Here is a 20,534-nt window from a genome sequence, read left to right on the forward strand (position 1 = left end):
AATTCCTGTTTGGCACTTCATACTGGCAAAACCTCTCCCTCCCTGTCAGATTTCAGTTAAATCAAGCCACAAGTTTAAAAGTTATGGGAAATCATACACTGACCGACATATTACATTGTATTTGTTTTCACTGGATACCAGGCAAGAAAAGCCTTTCAGGAATTTAAAGCACATCCTCAAATGCATCATGAATTAATTGCAAATGCCAGTTTTCATCCTCTGGGTAAAACAACTCCACTGTTCCCATGCAGGTGCATGCCCAAGTTTTACAGCCTGTGCTCCTGCAAGATTTATGGGCACAAAGGGATGCATCATGGGTCTACTTTGAATTTTAAACACGTATTCAGAGCTGTGTAAAAGGTTTTCAGCCTGAGATCCTGGGAGCACAGCAGATACAGTAAACAAATGTTAACAATGATGTAAAAATTGCAGACAGTGTGTGCATAAATTAATAGTTCTTTGAAAGATACAAAGTTATGTCTCAGCTGGACCTAAACCCATAAGAAGTGCTACTAAGAAAGTTTTATTACATATTGCAGATTAAGAGAGCTTGGAGAAAGACTGCATATGAGACAAGCTGGAAACCAGCTGGCCTCGCAGTAGGCCACCAAATGGAAACTGAAAAAACACCTTAGCCAAAAAGTGTCTAGGTAAATTTCACTTCAGCAAAGAGTTAGACATTTTTATATTAAAAATACATATTTTTATATTAAAACCTCAAAATCCAGCAAGCAGGTTCATTATATTTCTTCTGTTGCTGATGAAGTAGGAGAAGAGTGTGGACTGGACAAGAAACATGACTTGCTTATGGTGAACACTCATTACTTTAGAGGAAGGAAGTTGGGTGTACAGTTCCAGGAACCCTAGTTACATGTAGACTTTGAGAGCCAAAAGAAGGCAGCCACCTGAGCCATTATCTGCAAGTAAGTGCAGCCTTTTTTATAACATTTACATTTGTACTTCTTATAACTTGTGTTCTTCAGAGTGATGAATGGGAAACTTCACTATGATTTTACGGCCTTGGATAACCTTATGGATCGCCTGTGGGAAAATAAGCTAATTCCAGGTAAGAGCAGCTCCCTACGTCCACAGTTTGCTACATCTGTTTGCCCGTGTTGTGCAGGCATCAGAATATTCACAGAGAGCTTTGCCAAAGCTGCTTTTGATAAAAATTCATTCTTTTCCTACTTAACCTTTACCTCACATCCATGCAAATGTAAACAATGTGAGCAAAACACTGTTGCAGCAATTAAGACAACACAAACGGTTTTACATTGCTTTCAACAACAGTTTGAGATGTATGAATTGGGAAATGAGATCTCTTGAAGAGGAGAAGGCTTTGTACCCATTAAGATGTACCTCAAACATCCAGAGAAGCAGTTTCTCGAGGCATAGCTTCCCTTGAATTTCTGCCAACATCCACTGTTTAAAGTTCCCTCTGAAGCCTAAATTTATGATGGTAAGTATTAGTATTGATGATTGTAGTCACTGACAAGTAACAAGTAGAGCAACCTCAAATCTGAAATATTCTTGGGGAGGACATGTAGAAACAGGAAAGAAAGCCCATTTAGTGATTCTTTTTCGTTAATAAGTTTGTTTCAGATAATGCAGTTACCCCTTGGTTAATCAAAAGGACATAGCTTTCACAAAAAAAAGGACAACTAATCTTTTGTGTCTTTTTTTAGGATTTGAACTGATGGGGAATCCATCGGGATATTTTTTTGATTTTGAGGACAAAGAGCAGGTAGTAAGATGGAGAAACTTAGTTACACTTCTGGCCAGCAGATACATAGGTAAGTTCAAAAAATAGAAAAAGAGAAAAAAAGAGCCCTGTTGTTTATTCTGTTGTGGTTCTTTCTATCTACCTCAAAAAGTTTTATGTATTGTTATCAATTTCAAGACCCTGGATTTCATCACAGAACATGAAAAAATCCATGCCAGAACAGACAGTGAGGTAGCAGCCAGTTTTTGGCTGATGTCCATGACCAACATCCTGAGTGAGTAGTGTGTTCTGGGTAGCACGTTTAGCCTGCCTCTGAGGACTGACTTCTAACTTTGTTAAGTTACTGTGGTTGTTAACCACCATCTTGCACTAGGACCTTATAGCCTGAATACTTCCCACTCAACAGCTTCAAATACCTCTAATGAGACAGAAGCCCTAACCTGAGTTAAGTCTAGGTGAGTTCCCTAATCAGAAAGCTGTAATTCACATCACCTCCCTCTCACCTTTCAACTTTTTCAAATATTGCTGCATAGAAAATAAGATATCAGTTTGCAACTACCTAAAATCACATTTCCCTCATGATTAAAAATAGGTAATATTTGTGCCCTGTTGTAGCTCTGGGTGCTGAACCTCGTCTGCATCCCCAGTTGATAGGATTGGCTGGCTCAGTGACTAATGATAAGATTATCTGAATATCCAGCTCACTGATAAATGGGACCTTTCCTACAGGCAGGTATGGGCTGGAGCATGTTGCTAAATGGAATTTTGAAACATGGAATGAACCAGACCACCATGACTTTGACAATGTGTCCATGACAGTGAAAGGTAAGCATGTTTTGGAGCACTCACTAGGGTAGTAAAGTGAGACAGGTGTGGGCAGTGGGTGGAGACAGTGCTGACAGTGAGAAAGGAGAGATGCTGGCAAAGAAAAAAGGTAGATAAGGGAGACAGGGAATGTGGAAGGTATTCCAGTCTGTTTTCCTAAGGTCGTGTTACTCACTACACTTTGTTCCCTACTTGGACATCAGTATAAATGCAGGGATAGCAGAGCAGGAGAAGCAGTGCCATAGTTACACGAAGAAGACACGGTTCGTTATTTGGATGTAAAGTTACTGGGGTAAGGTGGTAAGCAGTGCAATAAGAGAAAAACTAATCATTGACAGGTGTGTGGTTTGGGATCCTGTCCTCACAAGACCCTTGGAAGAACCTTGTGAGTGCAGCTGAGATTTTGATGTCTTCTCATGGTGTCAGTGCATAGGAAAGAGTAGCCCCAGCGTGTGAGGTTCTGCTAGTAAATGCAGTAATGGAGATCTAACGCATCCTTGTAGTTCTAGGTCCAATTTCTAGTTTGAGTTTTTATCTTTGATACATGAATCTGCTTGGACTTCAGGTTTTCTCAACTACTATGACGCTTGCTCAGAAGGATTAAAAGCAGCCAGTCCTCTACTAAAATTTGGAGGGCCTGGAGATTCCTTCCACCCGTTACCTAAGTCACCTATATGCTGGAGTCTTCTGTGTCATTGCTCCAATGGAACCAACTTCTTCACAGGGGAGACTGGTGTAAGGCTGGACTACATCTCTCTCCATAAGAAGGTCAGTCCAAGATTTCAGTTTAAGGCTATTTAAGTTACATTTTATTCTGATTTTTGAAGTTGGTTTCCAGATGAGTGTCCAGCCTATAACAGGAAGCATGGCTACCTATTGTAATGAAACTTCAAAGATGTTCAGTTGCAAGACTTCAACTCAAGGCAAATTTGCCTTTGCCTAAGTCCTAGGAGGAAACAACTCTTCTGCCTCTTTTCCATTTTATGTTCTAGGAGGAGCTCATGCAAACAGCACATGGATTAGGTAACAATACTGATACTGTCTGGCTTACAGCTGCTCCAGGGACTCCAGGAATAGGTTTTTGGAATATCATTGTCTGTATGTTTTTTCTGTATGCTATGCCTGTGTATTTACTACTGTTTGCTCACTTTCACTAAGCAGGTATGAAATACTCTTGCAGGGAGGTGGGAGTTCTCTCTACATCTTGCAACAAGAAGTAGAAGCAGTTGAACAAATTCATAAGCTGTTTCCAAATTTTGCCTCTGTTGCCATATACAACGATGAAGGAGATCCAATGGTTGGATGGTCCACTCCACAGCTGTGGCGAGCTGATGTGACCTATGCAGCTATGGTTGTAAAGGTAACTCAGTTAATTGACAGTCTTGACAGTATGGTCTCCTTAAGTGTTAAGGCAGTTGCAAAAGTAGACTTACAGTTAATTTTTAAACGGAGTAATAGATGCAACAAAAGGAAAGCTCCCTGTTGATGCAGCTGTTTTTTCCCTGAACAGTCTGGTTTCAGTAGCTTATTAGTTTGTATTAGATTTCTTCATCTTCCCTTCAAAAAAAAAAGCAACTGAGAACTAGTTGTGCTCTAGTTGTGTCTCCATATGTTGGAGAAAGTGTCATATATTGTATATAGACCCCTGGTTAGATCAGTTTGAAATGACTCTACCCATACATCCTCTCTCCACGTCATCTCACTACTGCTCTCTCCTCATTTATATGATACATTATTTCCCACCTCCTTCCTGAGTTTGTCTTTTCAGGACACATCAGGTATAATTAAAGTCCCTTAATTGCTCAGCATAAGCCCATTGTTTGATTTTGGATAATGGCTATACACATGGCCTTATTAATTACTGCTGGTAATTACCGTTGTTGATCAGAAAAGCAGAAGGGAATTCTCAGCATTCCTACCCCTGCAGGAATGGAATCCCGGCCCCAGAGCAAGCTCAGCTCTTGCCTCTGCATAGCAATAGTTCCCACTGCAGGCCTGTTGCTTTGTGAGCCACTACCTTATGCAGCATCCAGAATCCAAGCACTCCCGTGCAAAGTAGTGATTGCCAAACCTGGGAGCATGTATGTCACCCAGAAACAAGACATATCTTACCAGCTACGACTGTGGAGACAAAGGCTCATGGCTCTCCCATGCTGCATATAGAAGCAGGCCTCTCTAAAGCAACAAATCACTGATGGCAGTGCAAGGAGTCTATGAGAGCAAGCTATAGTTTTCATAACAACGTGATATCTAGGGAGAAAAAAAGACACATCCAAGAGAAAACTGGCACCTGAGTGTATGGGAGATGGAGCCCTGTGTTCCTTCAGGGATATAATTATGACACCTTTCCAGCTGTCAGCCTTATGAAGTTGTGTTTTATTCTAATACTTAGGCACAGTCTGGTGAACAGAGCTTGGGACCTCTGACATGGTGCAGGAAAATAGCACAGCAACCAGTGAAGTACCATGTTAGCGGGTAAAGTGACTCACTGTGGAAGCAGAACCCACGACCAGCTTCCAGACACTTGTATAATGGGTACAAAGTAACTCCAGAATTGGAGAACCGTTTGATTTTAATTCAGATGGTAAATCCAGGTTACTAATTTAATATTCAAGACAGAGGAGTGTCTTTTGTAGTGCGGTAGCCAAGGAAAAATATTCATCATTTATGCAGTGTACTAGTGATAGTTATTTCAGAGACTTTGCTGGCAAAACTCTAGTGATTAATGTATCACCTAAAGAATAGCTTCTCCAAGAGTTGTGAGGAGCAGTTTCTTCAAACTTTTCTAAGTAGTGGAGTGACAGCTGTTTTCAATATGCTATAAAGATTTTTTTAAAAATACAGACATATTTGTTAGATTTTCTCCAGGGTGAAGTTCCAACTTCTCTCTGACTTTGCAGGTAATCATCCAGCATCAAAACCTGCTCATTTCCAAAGCCAGCAACACCATCAACTACACACTGCTGAGTAATGACAATGCCTTCCTGAGCTACTACCCCCATTACTTCACACAGCGGACTCTGACGGCACGTTTCCAGATGAACAACACCAAGCCACCACATGTCCAGATGGTGCGGAAGCCAGTGTTGACTGTCATGGGCTTGCTGGCACTGCTAGGTACAGTAGCCACTGATTAAAGAGCACAGCAATAACTTCTACCTAGAAGCTTCCTGCCTAAGCGAGATTATTCTAGCTGTTTCACTGTTGGTAAATGCAGCATTTCTCCTACCATCTGTTTACCAGCTGTGTTAAGAAAATGAAGCTTCATTTCCTCTGAGAAACTAATAGCCCAGGAGATGTTATTGACAGTCTGTTTTCCATTTGTTTTATTTTATTTTGTTTATACCTTCTGTGTGACAACCACTCTTTTTGGTTGACTGGTACTTCCCTCTTGTGCCATCACATTAGCTCCCAAATGCTTTTTAGAGAAAAGCATTTGGTGGAACAGGTGGAAAACCCATGCAGCATACTAAAGGAAGGTCCTAATTCACTGTTACTTGCTTAGATGTTGCTAGCTGAACTGCTAAGGATAAAAACTTCTGTAGTGTGTGCATGCTTTGCTGTTGTAAAATAAGCCTGACTGAATGCTGTGTCTGGTAAAACAAGCTAGAGCATAGCTCAACCTGTAGATCCCCATGTTTTGGCCCTTCCTGTGTGAGAAGCTGACAGAAGACTGAATAGCAATGATGCTTACAGAATTGTCACATTTCCTTAAGGAGAAAACCAGATTTTTGCAGAAGTGAACAGCAATGAAGGTGAAAGCACTCCAAACAGCACAATTGGTGTTCTGGCGTCTGTGCACACCCCAAGTGAGATGCAGCCCTCAGACAGCTGGCAAGCCACTCTACTGATGTATTCAAGCGAGGATAACAGGACTTCCTCCAACATCAGCACGGTCACAGTGAATGCCACCCACTTCCCCAAACTTAGAGGTAAACAACCATCATGTAGGCAGCTCACATAATTGATCTTCAGGATAAAACATCTGCTGAAACACTTCTGCTGAGTTGCCTTTCTTTGCAAGAGTGAGTTCCATTTGCTGACTTTCTCCTTTTTTGGGCACTCCCAGATTTCCTGAGATATGATGGTGCTCTTCTAGGAAAGACTCTTTCCTAATGCTTGCACTTTGACCCTACCTTTAAGGGTAGCTGCAAGTGCTACCTTTCTGGAAAACTATTAATCTCAGTGTCCTTGGCTGGATATTGCCAGGCAACAGTTCCCTTACTGGGATTACTGCAAGATGGCCAACATGACCACATGATTACATAGTTGATGGCAATTGTCCAACAAATGTGTGTGGCACCTGTGCAAAAAACGAGAGGGTTTCAATTCTGGTTATGGAAGTGATAGCTTGAAATTAAGACTTGGCAAATATAAATTATAGAGCCCTGTAAGAGTGCTAGCCTCGTGACTTTCCAGTGAAAGCCAGGCTCCCAGGTGCCAAAACCACTTTTGAGAGGAAAGACTTAAACACCTTCTGACAAATTTATTCTTAATCTTTATATGAAAGTAAAGAGTTTACTGTCTTTCATTTGTGTTCTTAAAGAGCTGGTGTACGTGACCTATTACTTGGATAATAACCAAACCAATCCCTACCTGAAGTGGAGAATGCTAGGAAGCCCTGACTTTCCTTCCCCAGAACAGTTCCAGCAAATACGGGATGCTGAGGTATGACTGTGAGTTTGCTTGAAGTGTTGTATGGGTACAGTGCTTATGAACTGGTTAAGTCAAAGTTTCCTTAGCCCACAGTCACATGCGTCTTGTGTACATACAAAAATACACCTGCAGTCATGAAGAGAAATGTTAGTTGATAGGCAACTGGTACCTTTGTATTTATGTTTTACAAGAGACTAAAAGTAGATGACCAGCTTCTTTGCTATTGGCCTACCCCTTACTAAGGAGGCAGAGTTGTTCCACAGCAAGTTCCACCTTCTCTCTGAAACTTCCCTGAGCTTTGAGACCCTGTTGCCCCAAATGGGTCACATGACCCTGTGTACATTACAGAAGGGCCAAATTGCTGCATTAGGGAGTTGAGATGAACGCCCTCTCAATAGAAAACAAACAGCTCCCTGAGGCGGAAACTACCCAGTGCAAATTCAGAAGACACTTGGCATCTCTCAGGGGCTCACAGGGAGGCCTGCTGTTTCCCCTCATCCTCACCCCTTCTGAATGCATCCTAGAGGGGACTGAGGAGTAACTCCTCTCTGAGGTCTCCTTTCCTCCCTTCTGAGAAAAGCCAAGCGCAGAGTAATACACTTGAGAATACAGCAGCCTCTCACTTTAGCTCCCTCTGCCATAGTTTCTCCCCCTGCCATAGTTTCCCGACACAGTCAAACCCATGGTTTAAGATTAAGGGGGCCACCTTTATTCCCTCCATGGCCCATAGACAGTAATTGCCTTCTGACTTTGGTGTACAGTACTGTGTCTTCTTTTCCCAGTCACCATAACCCACTATTGCTAAGGCACTTGGGCTGCTGTAGGAGCCGTTGGATCTTCCTTAAGGAGGGCAACAGCAAGGGTTTAGATGCCTTTGACCATCACATGAAAACATCCTCAGAAAGCAGTCAAGTGTCTGCTCTATCTAGCAATAGCTCTCCCTGAACACTGGGAATGCATACCTAAGAGACAGGGTTGTGGTTTGTAAAGACCACTAGCCTGAAAGCCATCCGTGGGAGTATACTGGAAGTGGCAGATTGTGTCTAAAGGCCATTTGTGGTCAACCCAGTCTGTAAGATGGACAAACCCCTGTTTCCTGAAGAACTGGCAAACAGGCAAGGTAGAAAATTCTCCCAGCTTGAAAAATTTTGATCGCTGTAAGCCACTTTTCAGCACCAACTCTATGGGAAATGTACAGTCCCTAAACAAATACAAGTCACTTTACACTGACCTAACAGTTGGCTGTAATGCTGTAATGAAAGATTATTCACAACACTTCTCTTTGGCTCCACAGGACCCAGTGGCAACAGGCCCATTCCCACTTCCTGAAGGTGGCATCCTGACTCTGAAACAAGACTTCCCTGTTCCCTCAGTCTTTCTTATCCACATCTGTGCAAGACCCAGATCTGTTCCTGATCAAGTATGTATTGTATTCTACTGTCAAACTCACCAGATTAGAAACTGCTTCCTACTTTAAGTCTAACTAAGAAGAGCTGGACTGGCATTTGGGCCTATTACTTGTTAAAAGTATTGTGTAAGACAGTAAATAATTCTTCTCTCCTTTAATGAGAAAGCTGTCCAAGGCATTATTGAAGATAAAGCATTCCACAGCAAGTAATAGGAGCCATCACTAAGCTAAATACAAGTATATCCATGGTGGGAAAATAAAAATGCAGTACTGCAAAGTGCAGCAACTTTTTTAAAATCACATCGTGCTACCAGGCTTGACAAAAGCTCTTCAGTTAATGAATGATAGCTAAAAATTAAATGGAAACATGGCTGTCATATATTAGACCTCTATGGTTGCTCATTCAGTACCACCTGTGTTTATAGTGGTGCCCAGAGCTTTGAAACCTATGGAGACAGAGGCTACAAAGCTGGAGAGCCAGGAATTTTTTTTTCTCCTGGTCTCAATGGAAAGAATCAAAGCAAGTAGTTAGTAAGGAAGGATGAAGACAGAAATCTGACCTGGTGGCTTGGTTTGTACAGTTTTCTTACATGGGCTTGTGTTTTTGGATAGGTGACTGGTGTTCGTTTGATCCCTCTCACAAAGGGGCAGGTCATTGTGTTGTGGGACGATGGCTGCATAAATTCAAAGTAAGTAGCTTTTAAAATAAATTGGATCTGGCCGAGTTACCATTACTCCCTAAGTTGCCACCAGTCCTACAAAGGGAAATGAGTTCACAAATTAGTGACTACTTGTCCCTTGAGAGATGCCATAGTGAATCTGACAAAGTGAACTGTATGACCTACCTGCAGTAACTATGGAGAACAACCCTGACTCATTTGTGGTCTGAGGAAGGGAATCTGCCTGTTCTCACCAGCATACAATGGCATTTTTGAGGGACTTGCCTTCAGTGTAGCAGACAGGAATATCCATGGTAAAAGTTAAACGGGTAGCAGGTTCCTAGGTAGGGTCTTGCACATCCTTGTAAGGAACGTGAGCTGGAAGAGAAGAGCTTCAGTTTCTCGCTCCAGCAAGCTGTACTAAACTGGACATCCTCTGTAGATGAACTGTCAGAGGCAATTGAGTTCACATCCAGACTCCTTCAGGAAACACTGACTTAGCTCCTTTTCAAGCCAGTCTCCCTGGGCTCTTCAGCTTTGATTACCTTGGTTTGGGAGTAAAAGATGCTTAACAGTTGTGATGCTGAAAGTACCCAATCCAGCAAGTCAGTTTGGGTGTTATTCTGTGGGCTGTTGGAGCCATGTTTTTTCCTAATACTGGCATTTCGTGCTGTCCCACATTTGGTAGGAATGAGTCAACCAAATATTCGCTGTATTTTGGCTTTGTTGAAATGGCCCTGAGATTAGGATTTGATTGCTCACCATATTATCAGTTCTATTTACTGAGCTGTCTACTTTTCTCTTCTAGATGTATAAAGACATTTGAAGTGGAGTTCTCACCAGATGGCAAAGCATACCAGCGAATTAATCCCAAAGACACAATATTCACTCTCTGGGTCTACAGTCCAGGTAAGGCAAAAATACTCGTATTATGTAATCTGTCGTGTTAATACTGCCACTCATGAGTGTGTGAAACATCCTTTAGTAACTTCTGAAGGTAGGTAGCTTGCTAGTGCCATGTACTCCTATCACAAATAAGACCTCATTCCTTCCTTTGGAACCACATTCTTAGCAAGGCCTTGTTCTCAAGGACAAGCACTAATTCACAAATAGTCATGAGGACATTATTAATAGTATCACTATCAGTACCATTCCTCATCACAGAAACTAAAGTCACCCAGCTGCAAGCCTGGCACATCCCCTGAGAGGCATAGCAGTACTTTTATCTCTACTTGTAGCTTGTGAAGCATGCAAAAATGAGAGGGAAAAAAATTGCTCCACGTGACCAGAGCTGGATGTGCTTGTGGTCGTAGACTCACAGCAAGGCAAGTCTGAGGTTTGGGCTCAGTTCCACAGGTATTGGCTGTGCCTTTGCCTTAATTTTTACAGTGCTCTTGGGATACAGCAGTAGGAGCAAACCACCTTGGTAACACTTGGTGACACACTTGTTTTGTACCACTGAGTCTCAAGGTGTTAGACTACCTAAGGATATGGCAACAACACACAAGCAAGTGGGAGGTCATGTCCACCTCTCCTGGACAGCCTGGCTGTTTTGCATTTACTGTGCTCCAGGGGAAGGTCACAGTTCTGCTCTCATCATGATCACCCATCCCTTTTCCCGTACCTTTTTATGGCTTGGCAATCTTAAGCTAATGAGGTGGTCCCTTGTAAGAGAAGAGGTCCTCCTGTAGGTCAGTTTGTCCTGGCTGTCTGAACACGTAGCCATGGGGAGACCCCTCTCTTTGCTGTTTCCTAGAGCTTTCTTTTTAGCCCTGACTAGCTGCCAAGTTTTAGATATTTGATAGTAGAGGGCAGCAAAGTGCATCTTTGGCAACATGGAACACTTCTCCCAGGGGGTGTGGTCGTTTCTCCACAAGTAAAGCCTAGATGTAATAGAAACATACCTAGATGAAAAATGCTACAAGAAGGTAGTGATGTTTCCTTTGTGTTTTTTTTTTTTGTTTTTTTTTTTGTTTTTTTTTTTAACTAAATGTGGTCTAATCCACAAGGTGACTCTCCAACAAATGTTACTAATAAACACTGAATAGAGCTGTGTGAAACACAGACAGACCTTGCCTCAAAATGATGCTAATAAAAAAGCAATTCTGAGAGGTTTTTGCCAGAAACACAAGCTCATCTTATCCTGAGAAAGCCCACACCTTAGCAGCAGCCTAATAAAGCTCAGAGCCGTTACTGCAGTGTAACAGCTACACAGGTAAGCAAAGACCCTAAATCACAGCTAAAGCAAAGCTCTGATATTAGGTTTCATTGTCATCTAGTGTTGCACATCTGGGGAACCTACCAGATGTAATTGTTTGTTTCAAAACCAAAAAAAAAAAAAAAGACTGCTTGAAAAACTCTCACATCTCAGCAGCCTTTATTGCTAGGTACAGCCTTCTCAGTCATTGTTTCTAGCATTTAGGGAAAAAAAAATACTAAAGCACAGGTAAAAATCAAGTAAATAGATAAGAAAAAACATCTATATTACTTGAAGATTACATTTATATTACTTAAAGACTCTGCTAGTGAAAGCTGTGGTCTTCAGACTGGATCAAGGATGAAAACCAGCAGACCCATGGAAGATGAACTCACATACCTTTGGAGCAACTGGTGGTGCGTCCTGAGTCGCACAGATGGTTTTCAGTCAGCCTGCGTGCTTCTTGTTTTGCTTCTCTGTTGATCCTGTCCCCACATAACCTGTTCCAAAGGCACAATGCAGGCAGAAAAGTTAAGTCAGAAAAAAAGGAAGTTATGAGTTGTGGGTTGCAGAATTCCAAAGGGTCTGCTGTGGGAGCAGTCCTGTAGCTGTACTTGCAAATCCTAACAAGGAGGGAGGAGGTCTTTGGTGCAACAAAGACAGTCCTTGGCCATGAGGAATTTATAATATTTTTACTTAGACAGGCACAGACACACTTACGTTGGATGGAGAACTGATTTCAACACTTGCCCAGCCCCTTCCACAAGCCTACATTTTATAGGAGTATTGCCTGCTCCACATCCTGCAAGCACCACAGGTGTCAGCCTTCCACAGTGACCATCTCTAACCTTTTCATTTGCAGGGAGGTCGGTCTCCGGCTTCTACAGAGTGCGTGCCATTGATTACTGGGGGAAGGCAGGCCTGTCCTCTCTGCCAGTGGAGTATGTTGAAGCTTTCAAGTGACTCTGAAGAGTGGTGCCTGGCTTGGAGACCGAGTGCTGTATGCTCCCTGCAGACAACTCCCCAGACATATAAACTCCTCCCAGTTTGAGGAGGGAGTAGCAGAAGGACCTGATGAAGCAAGTTAGGAATGCAAGTTAGGATCAACTGCCCCTATTAACTCTTCAGAGCTCTAAAGACAGCATTGTCAAACAGTCACAACTGATAACCCAATTGGTACACCTTTTAAAAGCTGCCATAGGACTGAGATTCAGCTTGGTAACTAAGAATTATGGGAACAAATAGTTATTATTCCCTGTTTTACACTGAGCTAATGGCCAGGACAACCAAACATTTATAGAGGCCACAAACTGCAGCAGGAACAGGACCATCACTTGACTGTATGAGCGAGGATGGCAGCAAGGGCACCAGGAGGACTTGTTGGAGAGTGAACTGCCAGCCTCAGCTACCAAGCTGTCTTGATGTAATGGTATGGTGGAAAAACAGAGAGCAACCAGACATGTCCAGAGCATGAAGTGAGGGATCCCTGATTCTCCACTGTTTAATGCTCCAGTGCTCCAATGTGCTATTCTAGAGAAGTGACATGGCACTTGCCATGTTTTCAGGAGTCTGAGGTTCTTCACTCTCTCACCGAGGGGTTTCCACCCACCTCTGTCTGCATTTGTGGCTTGCATTTGCATACCAGAACTATCCCGTTCACATAGGCAGAGGAAGTGGTAGCAGCTCTTCCTCAAAAAGGAAGAAGGGAGAGGAAGCTCTAGTCTCCAGACTTCCCTGCTATTTCTACTTTCAGATTTTTGCCCAAATAATTTGTTTGCACTGTGGCCGGCAGCCACTGTGTCTTTGTGGTGGAGACTCTCACCCTGAAAGCCCCTCTTTCTCTCTGTTGCTAGAAGACCTAGCCTGGCCTTCTACAGCCCTTACAGCTACTGTCTCTCCCCAGCACGCCTCCCCTCTCATACTGTAAGTGACCTGAGGTTTGGCTTTGGAGGGGCAGGAGAACGCTGAAATGGTAGAGCCTTTTCTGTGTATATGTTACAGGAGAGCCCACGCTGGAGTGGAACAGGGCTGTTCCTGTCAACCAGTTAGGGTTAGGGAATTAACCAAGAGCAGCTTGAGCATCTGTGCTTTGCAAAGCATGTGCACAAGCGTGTGATAACCCTAGATCACAGAATCATAGAATGTATTGGGTTGGAAGGGACCTCTAAAGGCCATCTGGTCCAAGCCGGTGGGCTACAGAATCAATATCATGGGCTACAGAGCACCCTCTGTCTGTCCTTGCAACTGCCAAACACTTTATGTAACAGCAGAGTTCCCTGAAATTGCAGGGGTGTTTTTTTACTCTTCTCTTTTCACAACTGGCACAGTTTGAGCTGTGCCATTAAAATGCTTGTAGAGGGAAGGATAATGCCAGTGAAAACAGCTGCAGTGTTTTCCATAAGAGGAGCAACTACTTCGCACAAACAAATCCCCTACTGCTCCCTTTGCTGACATCAGCCACCTCACCAACATAACAACAAAGACTGCGTATTTGATGAAACATTTGGGTCTCACATAAAAAAAACAAGTTTGCACAGGAGGAGAGAGCTGAACTACCTCAAACGGCCTCACTTCTACAGCACAGAAAAGAAACATAAACAAGTCAGTATAGACGAGATGAGGCGTTGTGTCTCTGTACCTCCTGGTTGCTTATTAATGTGTTTATGCTGAACATTAGCCTTAAAAGATTTGCTTTGTCCAGAATTCAGATGAAATATTTCTTGCCTCACTGACGTTTGACTAAGGAGTCCTTGTCACATCCTAATCTGCCAGCTCATCGCCCATAAAGGTTTGTACAGAGCATAAATGGCCACTACAGACTATTTAATCCACAACTTTCCCAGTTTCAGAAAAGTTAGTGAGAAATTCCACTTGGATGGAGATAGTAAAAATACATTTTAAAGTTGTTTACAGTTGTTACAAAAGTGAAGAACCAGATAAAATCTAGCAGTTAAGACATACTGGTTTACCAGTATGAAGTGGAATGACAGAAAAAAATTACTTTTGGAAATATTCAGGTGTAGGTCCTGGAGACATTTCAGTGTGTCTGAAGTAAGGGAAGATACAGGAGCTTGAGAGGACAGTTTATCCTTGTAGGCTGTCCCATTGGAGTAACCTTCTGCTTTAAAGTTTTCCCAGATTGGCAATCAGAATATAGCAGTCTTTAGCAAGCCAAAGAATGCACGATTTATAGTTGTTTAAAAAAAAAAAAAAAAAAAAAAAAGAAGCAGCAGGATAGGATAGGTGTAATGATTTTGCTGTGCAGGAGATTTGTAGGAAAATGTATAGGTGCACAAATAATGACAAATAGAAGCTCAAAAATCACTGTCCTGCTTCATTTAGCAGATAAACTGAAATAATATGTCACACAAGTGAGGCTGGTGGTGGCAGATATGGGACAAATGATGCAGACCTCATGAGTCCTGATGGAATGTTTGGCTTTTGCAAAGGTGCAGAACAGAGAATAGCAATTCACTCACTCTTTCGTTGTGTCTGCCCCTATGGCAAGTGATTTCCTTTAGGACAAGTTACTATCTTTTAGAAGATTTCAGGCTGGGAGTTCAGCTGGCCCAAGATTTCTGCTTCTTAGCAGTGACAGACATGATGCTTGCAGCTGCCTCTTTGAGTGGTTTGTAATTCTCACACTTAATTTTTTTGTCTTGCTAAAAAACAAAGTTGAGAGTGTTGTTGTCTCTAAATTTCAAGGTAAAATTGGTGTACGTTATTGTATTGGTTACTGAAGCCACAAAAAAAACCAGAAACCTTATTTGCAAGGGCAGAGCTTAACATGTTGTAGATGCAAGTAAAATCCAGTTTCTTAGGGTCAAGTCCAGCTATTTTGAAAATCTGTCACTAGGCCCCACTTTTAGGGCTTTTACATTAAACATCATCCAAAGTGTGGAAGGCACGTGGCATTTTTCTGGCAGTGGCAGCTATGCATGGAAAGCAGAGCTGTCCAAAAAGGTTGCACTGTCTGTTCAGAAACAAGTTTTAAATATTCAGCAAGATCTTTTTTTCTTCTTCTTTACTGCTTTGGTATAAACGTATTCCTTTAAGCAATAAGCAAGTCTAAACAATTGCAGCAGAGAAGGCAGTTTGATGTCTCCAGGCTTCAATTTGTTTTTAAAATGTGTAGTGTAGAAGTTTTGGGCTGCCCTTATCTTCTTTATAATTGAATGTCTCAGCAAATTTAATTTTAATCCTTGGACCTTGAGTTTTCTGTAGCCATCTGTCACTGGCTGTCTAATAAGGCTTCCAGAACTGCATGCTGAACTCTACCATCTCCTCAGCTCCCAGGCAGTGGTGACCTCCCATCACAGTTTCAGCTTTCAGAAGTGCCGGATATGCACGGGACTAAGTGTGAGCAGCAGGTGCTTAGCAGTTCTGTGGTGTCAGAACAAAGCAAGAGTACAGAGCATTCAGATAGTATCTGCCTCTTGCTGGCCATAAATCCAAATAGACAATCTAGCTGCAACGGCAAGATGAGATGGTTTGCCAGCTCTTCAAGCAAAAACTTCTGGGGCTATGTAACAATATTGCAATTTTTTGTTAAAATGAATGCTAGAGAAACCTTTCAAATGGTGGTTTATGTTGTCTTATTGTGTATACACTGCATTTGTTACAGTCTCCTGTGCTACCCAATAAAACCAGTTTTTAATCTTTCACATGAACCCTGTTAAAAGAGCATCTGATCGTTGTATTTTGGAAGCTGATCAAAAATCTTGTGTCAACAGCTTAATCTTGGGAAGTAAAGCCTGTTCTCAAAGAATAAAGATACCTTGATTGGTACAAGTTCCAACTTTACATAAAAATGACATGTGAATGGAGCATGACCGTAAGAAATTCCGAGGCTGAAGCAGGCATTTAAATACAGAGATGGGCTCAGGTGCCACAGCCAGGGCAAACTAGTCTCACTCAACATGGTATCGTAGCGTCAGATCTCAGGACCTTGCTGAGAGGCACTCACTGGCATGTGAAGGAAAATATCCTTGCAGGGTTCCTCCTGCTGTTGTATAGTCTTAGACTTTCTGCCAGCACTAAAGGACCTTCTGAGGACAAAACAACAGTGCTTTTCATTTGTAAACAGCTTTTTCTTTTCTCTTGATAGTGGAAAGTTTGTGCAGGACAGAGATTATGACTTGGGGAACTAATCACGCACTTAAACCCAGGACTAATAGACTGGTTCTCATCAGACAGCTCAAACAGCAAAAGTATGTCAGACATAACTTACATGTTTTATATTGAACTTGTTGGAATAACAGGAGAAGTGTAAATCAGATCAGAACACACCTACAGCTTCCTGCTTTACCCTACCTTGTCTCTCACATTTCTTGTGGTCAGTGGAGAGAAATGGCTATGAGCTAACTCTCATCTGTTTATTAACTCACCAGGTCACATGATGAGGGCCTGCATGTTTTTCTGATAGGAGCAGGTTCATTCAGTTCCACCAAGAACAAGGCAGACTCCTGGGGCATGTATTTGCCATGGTGTAGTCTCCCAGCGTCAGCACCATCCCCCTGTGAACCTGGAGGCCCAACCGTGTGTGGCTGAGGAGGGATTTCACTGCCTAACTTGTCTGGACGGACTATAACAAGCACAGTAAGGATGTGCTTGGTCCTGCATACACATCCATCCTGGCAGAACTCCCATCTGCTCTGGTCGTACAGTTACTAAGCCTGTAGACAGTAAAAATTCCACTTCCCTAGGACTGGTAGTATTGACTGGAATGTCCTGGCCAAAGGCCAGGCTAGCTTTGTCTAATCACTTGTGATACAAGTCCTAAGTTCACAGATCTCCACCCCAATACTTCCTCATAGGAAAGGGGGGCAAGTGGCGAACATTCAATCAGTGCACTGACCTTGCACTTAGTCCAGCACAAAAGGCCGATATTTTTCAGCACTCAATAGTCTCTGTGATTTTTTGTTTGCATTGCCTACTGCTGCTCTTCTGTTTCTCTCCTCAGCTTCACATGATAATTCACCATCTTGTTGCCTGTCAGGGCAGCTTTTCCTAGACCAGAAGAGCAAGAAACACCTTATTTGATGTTGGCTGAGAGCCTTAAAAGTCCCACCTGGAAATCCTGGGAAACACAAGGTTGGGAGACTTCCCTGCATCTCTGGGATAGTGTGTGTGGCCTTGGAGAAGAGTCTTAAGTCAGTGCTTTTTATGCTTCTCCAACAGATGCAGTAGATAATCACTGGATACTGTAGCTAAGATGGTGTGAAAGGGTCTAGCAGAAGTGGGTTTGTAGTGTACTGCTGTGAAGGTCTTCACTCTGTACCAGACTTGTGCCATATGCCTTTCAAAACCCTCAGGAGCCGGGGCTGTTCAGCTGCATCTTCCCTCTACGCTTGATGTTGATGACTTACAAAACTTGGTGTTGCTGATAAACTGTGGGGTTCGGCGGGGTGCTGAGGGAGTTCTGGACTGGTGGTGTGATTCATAGGAAATGTTCAAAGTGAATGTGATTTCTCTAAGAGCAGTGGAAAATATATGGCAAAAATGCTGACTTGGCTTACCTTTTTTCCACATGGAGTTGCCTAGATACTATTCTTTTGGTTCCCTCTATCCATGAAATTCTTGGCCATAAAACCTGTCAGTTTTATATCTTTCAGTTCAATTCTCAGATACTGGAGGCTGGATTATGAAGGCAGTGGGGAGTAAATTACTGCTCATGTCACTAGAAATGCAAGAACCTGCTCTTTAAAGCAATGTCCCAGTGTTATTGAAAGGAACATCTGCTGTATTGCGTTTGTGATCCAGGGGCTAGTCAGAAATACTCTGTGCAGACTTTTGAGTGTTCAGATGTATGAGAAATAACCATAAGAAACTACCAGGCAGCAAGGATCACACTGTTGGCCTCATCTCAGAGCTGTTGTTCAAAGAGAAATTCTTGGCTTCAGAATTGATAGAGGGTTGTGGGGAGGAGAGGTGTGTTGTGTATGCCAGCACCCCGCAGGCACCCACAGACCTTGTCTGGTGCCAGGGAGGGACACTGCCCTGCCTGTGCTGGGGCCACCCTTGGCTGCTGTCTCACCCACCCTCAGCGAGCAGCCTCACTCTTGCTGCTCCCTGACAGGACAGCAGGTAACAAAAAGCAGTTCCAGAGGTATTTTCTTCCAAAACATTTATTGACAAATGCCACATTAGGTATTCCCTTGAAAATTTAAATATCGATACTGTATTGCACACAGTTTACAAAACCTCAACATCTTCACGTGTTTTTTAGGAAAAACACACTAGTCCATACTAAAATTGTTTTAATTTTTTTTTCTGTGGCGACTTCAAGACCAAGAGGTCTGGTTTCTGTGCTTAAGGATAGGATCAGAAGCGTACTTTTTAGCAGGCCCCTGGAAAGAGAGAAAAGTAAACTTTAGTCCTTGTAAGTAAATTTGCCAAGTGCTTCAACAGCCTTTTTGTCTTCAGTGAAGCTGTAGCTACAACCTTATTAGGGTACTTCTGAACCACAGTACAAGATCAGGATGGGGGAGTGCAAAAGTTGCTGTTGGCATAGCACTGGCACAGCCTTTGTTAGTCCCAGCTAGTCACGAGTTTTCAGGTTATGTGAGCACCTAGGCATGAACCCCCAAACCCTACAGTAAGCAAGATGGGGCAGTATGGAACAGGGATGCCTGTAGCAGTCCCGTAGCCTTGGATGATGGTGGATGACCTGCTCTGTGTTGGAGGCCTGGTTTACACAACAATGTGCCATTCAGAAGGTTTTAGCTGCTGTTTTGTGTCCAGCAGTGCAGAACACGTGTTCCTGTGGCAGCCCCCCAGGTCCAGGTCTTCAGGCCTGGCTTAAAGTGCCAATCTCCAGGCAAGGCAGTGTGTGTGTGAAGGGTGTGGGCACTCAGCTGTCAACAAAGAGGAATTTATGCCTGTGGCATAGCCCTAAAAAATTATCTGACTCTCTCAAGACAGCGTATGAGTTAGAAGACCCACTGCTATGCCTCCAGAAAACAAGCTCTCTCAAAACAGGCTTTAGACACACTCTGCTCACATGTATGCGGAGCAACTGCTGACTCCCAGTGCCAGCAGATGCAATCAGAACCACGGCTCAGATCCCCTCATCTCTGCTACTCAGACAGCCCAGTGCAAAAATCATGGTGCAGGAAACAAGAACAAGGGTGCTCCTTTATGGAGGCAGCTTGTCCTGTCCTGGAGGACAGCACAAAGACTGCAAGTAAGATATTGTTATTCAGGCAGCCAAGAGAAGCATTTCCAAGGTCAGAAACACCAGGTTGTTACACCCACCCCTATCCTATCTGTTAGAGGCACAAAGCTGATCTTCCTTTCATAGTGTGCCTTTTTCAGCACACAGGATTCCTGTAAGGGCAAACTTAAGGCTGCAGAACCACCCTGTAACAGGCTCTCTCCCTTGCATGGACCTCCCTTTGCAGCTAGTTTCTTACTGGATGAAGAGGTACTTCCCAGTGTTAAAGAAGTTGCTGTGGTTCTGTTGCATTTGCAGCAAATGTGATCGCCCGCTCTACCAGCTGCCAGGGCACCCCTTCCCATGAGTGTGCCAGCTGGCCAGAAGTACCTGACTGCAGCACGGGCTGGAACTGGCCAGACATGCAGATCTCCTCCTGCTTCTGGCGCACAATGCGCTGGATGGCGGGGGGCAGGCCGCGGGGGTTGCGCGAGAAGATGAGGGAGTAGCCGTCGTCACAGGAGCCGTCCTCCTTCAGGCTGCGGCAGGCGTAGGTGATGGCGTAGTTGTCGTAGTCGGTGTCGATCACCCAGTAGTTGTCCCCTGAAACGTCAGAGAGGCGAGTTTGTCATGGTGGGCAAAACAGAGCAGAGGTGGACCCAGTCATCCCACAGGGAGGCACCTCACTTCGGCACAGGGCAGGGATGGCTTCCCAAAAGATCTAAGGTCACCTTCCATATCCTGGTTGTCTCCACACCATAAGGTGAAGAACTGGGACAAGCACAGGGCATCCTGAGGCCATGTTGTTCCCCATCATGCTCAGTACATTTTCACCTCTGGTTTCTTAGGCTAGAAGAATTAGGAGGACTAGGACTTCCCAGTTTTTTAATGACCAAAAAAATCACTTTATA

At 43.3% G+C, this 20,534-nt stretch overlaps 2 protein-coding genes across 2 annotated transcripts in view; one reads left to right on the forward strand and one right to left on the reverse strand.

Moving 5' to 3' along the window:
* IDUA (iduronidase, alpha-L-) overlaps positions 1-12,705 on the forward strand; it is a 39,689-nt gene extending 26,984 nt beyond the window's left edge. Inside the window, exons 2-13 of the mRNA XM_008937582.1 lie at positions 984-1,066; positions 1,686-1,793; positions 2,453-2,548; positions 3,114-3,316; positions 3,729-3,908; positions 5,449-5,665; positions 6,265-6,480; positions 7,095-7,216; positions 8,499-8,624; positions 9,225-9,301; positions 10,080-10,180; positions 12,331-12,705. Coding sequence (XP_008935830.1) covers positions 988-1,066; positions 1,686-1,793; positions 2,453-2,548; positions 3,114-3,316; positions 3,729-3,908; positions 5,449-5,665; positions 6,265-6,480; positions 7,095-7,216; positions 8,499-8,624; positions 9,225-9,301; positions 10,080-10,180; positions 12,331-12,431 — 1,626 coding nt within the window. The 5' untranslated portion in view covers positions 984-987 and the 3' untranslated portion in view covers positions 12,432-12,705. The remainder of the gene's footprint in view (positions 1-983; positions 1,067-1,685; positions 1,794-2,452; positions 2,549-3,113; positions 3,317-3,728; positions 3,909-5,448; positions 5,666-6,264; positions 6,481-7,094; positions 7,217-8,498; positions 8,625-9,224; positions 9,302-10,079; positions 10,181-12,330) is intronic.
* Positions 12,706-18,581: 5,876 nt separating this feature from the next.
* LOC103770326 (purpurin) overlaps positions 18,582-20,534 on the reverse strand; it is a 6,264-nt gene continuing 4,311 nt past the window's right edge. Inside the window, exons 5-6 of the mRNA XM_008937583.1 lie at positions 20,014-20,226; positions 18,582-18,817 (exon numbers count right to left, since the gene is read on the reverse strand). Of these exons, the coding sequence (XP_008935831.1) occupies positions 18,807-18,817; positions 20,014-20,226 (224 nt within the window). The 3' untranslated portion in view covers positions 18,582-18,806. The remainder of the gene's footprint in view (positions 18,818-20,013; positions 20,227-20,534) is intronic.

Source organism: Merops nubicus, unplaced genomic scaffold (assembly GCF_000691845.1).
Source record: "Merops nubicus isolate BGI_N331 unplaced genomic scaffold, ASM69184v1 scaffold25923, whole genome shotgun sequence".
Classification (NCBI taxonomy): Eukaryota; Metazoa; Chordata; class Aves; order Coraciiformes; family Meropidae; genus Merops; species Merops nubicus.